Here is a 9,086-nt window from a genome sequence, read left to right on the forward strand (position 1 = left end):
GCAAGTAAAAAAAGAAAAGAAAAAAAAAGCAATTGTGTTCAAAGAACTGCTTTAATGAGAAACAGGTTTTCATAAGAACAATATATTACATAAAAACAAAAAATGTTCAAAACTGTACATGGCACAATTTTTTTTTTCATGAAAAAACAAGGCACTCGGCAGCATTAAATCATCATATTTTCACAAATGCATCTTCCGTATTAAACGCCTGTACATGGAATAACAAGTTACCAATCGCTCTTATAAACAATGCCATGGAAAACGGACGTAGAAAAAAATGGAACACTGCAACCGCGTATTGGAAATAATGTTTTCATATTAAAAATGACTGTGAGAAATAACTATGACCAGCGGAGCGAAAATGACTTGACACCATTCAAAAATAAATATACTTCTTTCTTCCTTGCACACAATAAATCGCAGAATGCTTTGTTGAAGCGGACGGGTTGATAAAAACGTTCCATTTATATCTCACAAAAATGACTCATAGGATCAAGTTATGTTAACTATTAACATACAGTGAGCGGCTCAGGACGTTAAAGAGGGAAAGCGTTCTCTTTTAATATAACTTTTTGTTCTGACTCGTTCATTTGTAGATAAGTATTTATTTTTTATTTTTTTATAAATAGGCCCAAGAATTCCAATGTACTCGTTTATTCTATTCTATTCATTGGGGCGGCATGATTGACCTCTCACAACCCTGAGGTTGTGGGTTCAATTCCCCGGCGCTTGTGTACATGCTTATGTTGCCAAGTGGGGACATTTTGGAGGTGCCTTTTTGTTTAGACCTCTTTTTGAGGGTCAAGACTTTTTTTTTTTTTTTTTTTTTTTTTTAGAGTTTAGGTTTGAATTATGGTTATGGTTGAGGTTAGGGAAAGGAATAATGTCAATGACAAATCCCCACTTGGATATTGCAGTTGGATCACATGACCATGTCAAGTGTCCTTGAGCAAGATACTGAACACGTTTCTCTTTGGTATTTTCATGTGATCAAAACTGAGGAAAAAACACCTCGACAAAAAGGACCGCGAATCATCAATATGATATCGTCAGGAACTTGCATTTGTCAACGCAGTGCATCGTACGACTCCTGAAATTTGGCCTCAATGTTGCTGAAGTGCAGCAAGATCATGTGTGAAATAAAAAATAAAAATAAAGGTTTTCTCTTACCTATGTAGGCTTTTTAAAGAAATGTAAACATAAATTGACATTGAGTGTGAAAAAGTAACACTGACACAAATAAATAGGGGTGTGAATCTTTAAATGTCTCATGAGTCGATTCAGATTATTGGGTGTGCTTTCGATTGAGAGCGATTTTTTATTGAAAATGACTCGATTGACTGATTTTTGCTTCAATTTCTAGATGTTCAAGCAATCGTAACGATCTACTCCAGTCTGACACGCTAATGCTAATTAGCGCGCTACTCGTCGCACTTTTGTCACTCAAAAGAACGGCTCCACGCTGCAAAAAAACAAAAAAAACAACTCTTATTGGAATAACTCAATCGTGACTTTTCCCTTGTATTCTCTAATGTGGCCACAACTTAACAGTGTATCAGACCGCGTGGAACCACACTGCCCCTAAGTGGCCAAACCGGGTACAACATGAACAGCGCTCCCAATAAAGAAACACACAAACAAAGGGAAGACAGTATAAAATAATTGAAATAAAATCGATTTTGGGACATTTAAAATCGATTCCGAATCGTACTAAATGAGAATAGATTTTTTTTTTGCCACGCCCCTACAAATTAACATCCAAATATGAACTCAGGATAGGCCCCGTTGTACCGAGAAAAAAATAAAAAAAATAAAAGTGAACCGAATAATTGAATTTTGGCTGAACCCGCGTCCCCGTTCAATTGACATCGGACATGTCGGTCATGGGGGTTTCACACTTGGTGCTAACGATTGTGTACTCATCCGCTGCGATCCCGCCGGAGCGAGCCCGCTTCCGGTTCTGGAGGAGAGTGTAGAACAAGCCCAGCGGCACGGGCATCATGGCAAATATGATGAGCAGGGCTAAGACGGCCAGAGCCCAGCCTGGGTAAGGCACGGCCATCTCGGCACCCTGGGAAATGAATAAACGCAAATCAGGCACGGGGGAAAAGCTTAAACTCATATTTAGAGGCCTTAAAGCTTGTGTGGTTTCCTACCGTCGTTCGATTCCACGCCATATAAGTTGGCGTTTTGATGAACATGTTAATGCTTGTGGCCGCCAGCAGTGCCATCATGGCCAGCTGGCAAATGTACTTCCACAGATACTTGTAGGCCACAGAGGGACGCCAACCCAACATGGCCTCGATGTCATCCAGAAACCTTTGGACAAAGACGGCGGCCGCGAGATGGCGGCAAAATCACTCGAAGCGCAGATGATCATAAAACACCAACACCACCAGGAAGCCATGTTAAAATAAATAAATGCTCGTCAATAGTATTAGCTAGCAAGAACTGATGTGATGTATTTGTAAAAAAAAAATAATAATAATAATAATTTGGGGTGTCAAAATTAATTTGGCGTTAATTTTTAGTTCAAGTTCCTTTAACGCCACTCATTTTTTTCACACGCGATTAATGGCTGCCCCTTACTTGGAAAGCCTGTACTGCGGGAATTCCAGAATTTCACAAGTTTCTTCATGTTAAAGATTAGATAGCTCTTGATATAAAAAAGAAAATGCACTAAGCTTTCACCAACGTCTTACAAATGCACTTATGCCATCTAGTGGCAGAAAAATGACCTCAACGCAAAACACTTTTTTTTTTTACAGTATTTTTTAAACTACATTTTATTAATTATTATAAAATTGCAATATCAATGACTAAAAGATGCAGTCCTATTTCTATTAGTTTAATTTTTTTCCAACTTTTATGTTAACAAGAGCATGAAAACTTAGGGGAATCAATTATTGTACATTTTAGTGTACATTTAGAAAGCTATAAGATCTGCGATTAATCGTGAGTATTGAATTGAATTTTTACACATAATGGTAAGAAAATAATTTTGAAATGAGTAATAAATAATGCTGAAATGAAAAAGGAATTCAAAACAAATATATTGTGCTTAGATTGGAAATTAGATTAAATTAGATAGAAAATTAAGATTTTTTTTTCCACTTTTATGTTAACAAGAATAGGAAAACCTAGAAAAAAATATGTTATTGTACATTTAGAACAGATATAAAATGAGCGATTAATCGTGAGTTAACTACTGAAGTCGCGCGATTAATTACCGGAGATGTCACGATATCGCCTCACCTGTCCGCTCCATACAACCAAGACACGCTGAAGTTCTCGAACACCACCACGATGATAAGAGGCAAGGTGGCGGAGTAATCGTCAAACATCATGACAAAGTAGTTCCCGCAGCGTTGCGTGAAGAGCAGGCCAATCAGGAAGCCGATGAGGCAGCTGCACACTTGTTTCAGCGCAAACAGGAAAAGTCAGCATGCGAGCAAATATTTGCCTCCCGGCGGTCTATCGTGAGCAAAGCCGAGTGTTTTGGAACCTGTGAATTTGGTCTTGTTGTTTGCCAGAGTCTTGAAGCGGTCGGTGAGCGGCGCCAGGATGCCCTCCATGGTTCCGAACATGGTGCTGAGGCCCAAGTTGAGCAGCATGAGGAAGAAGAGCGCCGACCAGAACGGGCTGCCGGGCAGCAGCGACATGGCTTCCGTGAAGATGATGAAAACAAGGCCGGTCCCCTGCACACCCTGAAGATACACAAAACGCACAGAGGAAATTTGGATTTTTTTGCGGAGGGATAGAGCGAGCCATTATTCGGCATTTTGACAAATATCGCCATCTGCCTTTTTTTTTTTATTAATCTGAAGGCCGATAAAGCTTGCATCTCACTGAACGGTGAATGCTTGCGAACGTAGCAAATTTGGGGTTTTCATCAGGATTTGTAAGATGGCCACCGTTTTTTTTACATGCCGCAAATACATTTTGAACATGTTCAGACAATTCTTCACTGAAACCTTTGAAGTACTCTGACAAAAAAAAAAACGCACACAAAATTAGCTACATTTGCATGCATTTGTCGATTAGTGAGACACAGGGAACTTTTCATTGACGTCTTTATTTATAGTTTTACTTTATAAAAGATGTTGCTGACACTTTTTAATTTTTAAAAATGAAGAAATGATGTTGAAATTTTGGAAAAATATTTACAGTAGAAAAAAATTTGAGTTATTCACTTTTTAGTTTTTAATTTAGTTTAACATGCTGACGACGCTCCGTGCAATTATTGTTATAATTTTTAAACAAAGCTTTCTATTCTTTTTATGTTTAAAATTAAAAGGAAAACCTATGAAGTGTTGAGAATTTGAAAAGTTGTTTTAACAAACATGCTTAACTTATTCACTCCCAGCCATTTTGACTGAAGCAACCCCCTTTGCTCCCGCCTGTTTTACTGGATTTTGCAAGGCCCACAGAATATTGTGTTCTATTGCTACCAAAACATGGAACCTACTAAAAGAAAGATTAGAGAATCTTCTTTCATTAGATTTTTTTTTTTTAGTATACGTTTCCATTTTGCAGCAATTGGCATTACAATATAGCCAAGTTTCATCATGATTCACAAATCTGTTTAAAAGAGTTAGGGAAAGAGCTTTTTGCAACATGGCCCTGGCTGATCTCTTATACTCTGCTGCTACCTGCTGGCCGTTTATTGTAATAACTACCACTGCTTTTAGCGACCTCTTTAAGTCAGAAGCTGCATCATCAAAGCCTTCTGTAAGCTCTAGCATTAAAAAAAAAATTTGGGGGGGGGGGGAGTGAAGGACAAAGTATTAAAAAACATATTTATACGTTTTTGGGTTTGAATGAGTTAATGGCATTTCAACAGTATTTTTTTTTTGATGCTAATATTTCCTCTTTTACTACAAATGATTATGGGCTTGAAATATTAGTTATCGGCCTCCTTGACTAGTAATAATCGGTATCGGTAACCGAACCTTCTGCATCTCCTTTTCCAAGTCGCAGTCAGATAAGTTAACCGGGACGTGGCTTCCATGTTGTTTAAACCAGTCGCCGTACGCCTCCCGGCCGAAAGAGCCGGGGTCCGAGTGGTTAAAGCTTGGCAGCATGCTTCGGTCCATCGAACCGTTTTGGGCCTGCTCCAACAGCACGTTCAGGTTACTAAGGAAAAAGACGACCGTTTTTTTTTGCATGAGGGGTAACAAGAAAGATCGCAGACATTTTCATCTAAAAGTAGCTTTAGTGCTATTTTAGAACCCTGTGCAGAAAATTCTTGACATGTTTTTTTTTTGTACCTCACAACACACTCCGCGACGATCTTATTGGCGCGGAAGCCGAGCACGGCGAAGACCACCAGCGTGGCCAGCACCGACGTGAAGAAGTTGATGAGCGACACCGTGTAGGCGTCGCGGTGGCAGTTGTTGCTCTTGGGATTGTAGGACGAGTACGCGATGATGGAGCCAAACCCGAGGCCCAGCGCGAAGAAGACCTGCGTGGCCGCCTGCCGCCACACCTGTATGTCTGCCCAGATCTCCAGCTGCGGCGGGGGGACAGGTAAAAAAAAATAAATAATGAGCGCGTTGCGATATTGAAAGCGAAATCGTCAAGCTGCCGTTAACCTTGGGGTAGAACATGTAAGCGATTCCTTCCAAGGCCCCTTCGAGGAGGAAACCTCGCACGAGGAAGCAGAACAGCACCACGTAGGGGAAGATGGAGGAGAAGTACATCACCTAAGAAGGTTCGAGAAAGAATGTCACTCTGCGCGGGAGTCGCGCGGCATTATGTCTCTTAAGACCTTTGAAAAAAAAAGAGTTTGAGAAGATGACGCAATCACAACCATTTTGGCTTTTTTATGACTTTCCGTGGTTGCACCTTGACTGAGCTCTTGATCCCCTTGAACATTCCCAGGCACACGACGGCCCACGCGGCCAGCAGGCAGCCAACGATGTACGGGTTGAAGGAGCCCGTCTCGTCGATGTCGTCCGTGATATCCAGCGCTTTACGGTACCAGAAGTAGGACGTGGTGGAGTTGGCCTTGCATTCTGTAAAAGAAAGCGTTGCGACGAGGATGGTTTTTTTTTTTTCTTCCCTGAATCGTTGCCGAGGTGAGACGTGATACAATTGCGCGCACCTGTTACATTTGCATCCTCCTCTGGACACAACGTCCAAGGTAAAGGGGACTGAAAGGAATTGCCCAGGTAGAAAAGGCTCCATGCCAGGATTACGTTGTAGTAGAGCGCCACGAAGAAGCATACCTGCGAGAACACAAAATTACAAAATTTAGTCGGAACACATTAACGCTACGTTAATTTTGTTGAATTATTAACATTGTTTTTCTGTTTCAAAATATATTCTTGAAAGTGTTTTTGATTTTAGTTAGATATGTAAAACTGTTCCCATATGTTAAGGAAGTGAGGTGTCTGACTTAATCTGAAGAATCTAAAGGGCAGATATGTGGGAATCTCTGGTGCGAAGCTGCTACAGAGTTCAATAGTTTATCTAGGAAGCCAATAATTTACCTCACATCTGTTAAGGACTGAAAGAACTCAATGGGAGATGGCCTGATTGTATTTCACTCTGCTGACAGGACAAGACCAAGGGGGGGCACAGTCTCTTCCTCGGGGGCTGTGCTCTGTGTGGGGTTTTATGGGTTAGGGTTAGGGTTACCCTAACCCTAACCCTAACCCTAACCCTGGTGCAGGGAGGTGGAGGGGGCAAGTTGCCCACATCCTTGAGGAAGTGTTTAAGATAAGGAGAGGGGGTGTGTAGACTTGTTTTGACAGGAAATGTCACATGTTGAGAAGAGACCAAATGGTACTTTCTTTGTCAATGAAGGGGGAGGGAACGATTTCTGTATATATGCATGCATGAACTTTGAGAAGAACACATTTGTGGGTGAGCTGCATGATTGAGCAGTAACTCCAAGTGGCTTTCAGAATCTGAAATAAAGCTGGCAAACTTGTTCACAGATTTCAACTTTGAATTTATTTGAACACGCAGAAATCAAAGAAATGATTTCCAACAATTTCAATGGCGAAATTGCTGGCAAGAACATTTTCAACTTACCACGCAGCTTGAGTAACCAATTCCTACAAGGCTGGGGGATATGGACTTCCACACGCCGATGCTTCCTTGCCTGATGGCCTGGCCGGCGGCCAGTTCCAAGAAGAACAAGGGAATGCCCACAACCAGCATCATCAGCACGTAAAGCAACAAAAAAGATCCTGAGGACATACAATTAAGAAAAAAAAAGTCATTATTTCTCAATACAAAAAAAATAACATGAAAAATGTTTTTATTCTCACCGCCTCCATTTTGATGACACAAATATGGAAACCTCCAGACGTTGCCCAGCCCAACGCTGAATCCCACCTGAGCCAAAAAGTACTCGATTTTACTGTTCCAGCCTGCTCGAGCTTCCGGCTCAGAGGCATCTTGGTTCTCTTCTTGACAGTTTGTCTCCGCCTCCGAGAGCTGCTTCTCCATCTACCAAGACAAAATGGACACCAAACAATGATATAATCTGTACTTTCAAATATGTTCCTTGATGGACACTAAGTGTGTTACTTGAAACACAAGACTGAAAAATGAAGTTCAGTAATATCAAGTTAAATGTGTTGAAACTCCACAGTCAGTCAAAAACATACTTTTATATATTGTTTTTGAGTGTCACTTTGAATACAATTGTGAAGTAAGCTGCGTCATTTCCAACATTAGAATTAGCCTCATCTGTACATAACGACTTACATTACAGTGGCATAAAAATAATACTAAATATAGTTTTTAGGATAAAAATCTTCGCCTTATTTTTGATGAACGCTTCGGGCTACAATGCTAATTTTGATCATGTTGGTCAAGACGGTGGAACTTGGAAAGCTAAGCCGTTTTCAAGTGGTACGTGGTTAAAATGTTTGACAACTAAACACTGAACTAGTTTAAAACGGAAGATACTTGACGTGTTATTCAAAATTCGGTTTTAAGCAAGCATATTAGTATTTCCCCCCCCCATTAATATTGTGACCTCTTCTTGCGTCATTTCGCGGCATCCTTCGTCCAAGCTAACGACAACACGTTCATTTGCGGCCATAGACAAAAAAGCACGGACCCCATTACAGTACTCATAACATAACCCAAACTAACCTGAGCAGGAGGAGATTAATTGTACGTCTGGGGTAAGAAAAAAATAACACCGGAGGGAGTAGAAATGTGAAAAAAAAATATTGACGATAAAATCTTAAAATGACGCACGTGTGACTACAATATCTCGATCATACAAAAAGACGCCGTCAAACAAGCAGTCGACTTGAAAAACATAGCGGAACTATGCTGCCGTTATAACTAACAGATAAACACAATGGCAGTGCGATGCTGTATAATTAACTAAAGACAAGCGTATCAAATTACTGTGTTGATCTCGCCCACATGCTGCGTTTACTGGCATTGTTGGCTGTCAGCTCTTTTGCCAACGAGGAAAGCATACAGGTTAGCGTTGCACGTTCACCTAAAATTCGCGTTTTTATTGTATTCGGATGCCTTAAAGATTTCCAATTTTCAACGTCTACTTGAATTATCACTTAATTATGCTTTGTACAGTTGTAAATTCACATTAAAAGACCAAAGCTCCTACGCACGCTGGGGCATTGAAGGCAACATCATTCTTAACTTCCTCGCCTATGTGATGCGTTCACAGACTATTGTTTGTCGAGCAGTAAACGTCATAAGCGGAAGAGGAAAGGATACAAGACAACGTGATTTAAAAGTCGTTAATTTACTGTATTTAGCTGTCCTAACTGGTTCCACTTTTCATTCGCAAAAAAAAAATGGGGACACTGAAATCTCATATGTCCTACGTCCACTAGGTTCCTGAAGGCAGCACATTCTACAACATCCGAAAACATTTATATATTACGTAAGCGGGTAAACAATTTACATCAACGCATGCATCATTATTGATAACTAACTTACATTGTTTTTATTTTGACCAAATCGTCTTTAACTTCTACTATTCTAAAATGTTTTCACTTTAAATTGTGTGTTTGAAGTAACGCAAATCAAAAGTTCCCTGTTATCAATCCTTTGAAATTCGTCAGTTAAAATAATAATAATAATCC

General features: G+C 40.2%; 1 protein-coding gene across 1 annotated transcript; it reads right to left on the reverse strand.

Annotated features, from left to right (window-relative positions):
* Nucleotides 1-32: 32 nt before the first annotated feature.
* On the reverse strand, nucleotides 33-8,389 carry LOC147156434 (sodium-dependent neutral amino acid transporter B(0)AT2-like). Its single transcript, XM_086065077.1, has 12 exons — nucleotides 8,116-8,389; nucleotides 7,281-7,461; nucleotides 7,042-7,199; nucleotides 6,107-6,230; nucleotides 5,848-6,017; nucleotides 5,595-5,705; nucleotides 5,271-5,512; nucleotides 4,953-5,136; nucleotides 3,506-3,707; nucleotides 3,256-3,415; nucleotides 2,157-2,319; nucleotides 33-2,071 (listed from the first exon to the last, which is right to left on the reverse strand). Exons 2-12 carry the CDS (start codon nucleotides 7,459-7,461, stop codon nucleotides 1,859-1,861), a joined length of 1,908 nt encoding a protein of 635 aa, XP_085921203.1. The 5' UTR covers nucleotides 8,116-8,389; the 3' UTR covers nucleotides 33-1,858.
* Between the last annotated feature and the right edge of the window lie 697 nt (nucleotides 8,390-9,086).

Source organism: Leptonotus elevatus, chromosome 20 (genome assembly GCF_054856555.1).
Source record: "Leptonotus elevatus isolate MCC_2025b chromosome 20, RoL_Lele_1.0, whole genome shotgun sequence".
Classification (NCBI taxonomy): domain Eukaryota; kingdom Metazoa; phylum Chordata; class Actinopteri; order Syngnathiformes; family Syngnathidae; genus Leptonotus; species Leptonotus elevatus.

What these genes read in the sequence shown, in the direction of transcription:
- LOC147156434 (XM_086065077.1), bottom strand. Translation starts at nt 7,461, where the DNA reads ATGGAGAAGCAGCTCTCGGAGGCGGAGACAAACTGTCAAGAAGAGAAC. An exon ending in GGAGGATGCAAATGTAACAG is followed by an intron (nt 6,018 to 6,106) that starts GTGCGCGCAATT and finishes TTTCTTTTACAG; the next exon opens with AATGCAAGGCCAACTCCACC. An exon ending in GGATCAAGAGCTCAGTCAAG is followed by an intron (nt 5,706 to 5,847) that starts GTGCAACCACGG and finishes GAACCTTCTTAG; the next exon opens with GTGATGTACTTCTCCTCCAT.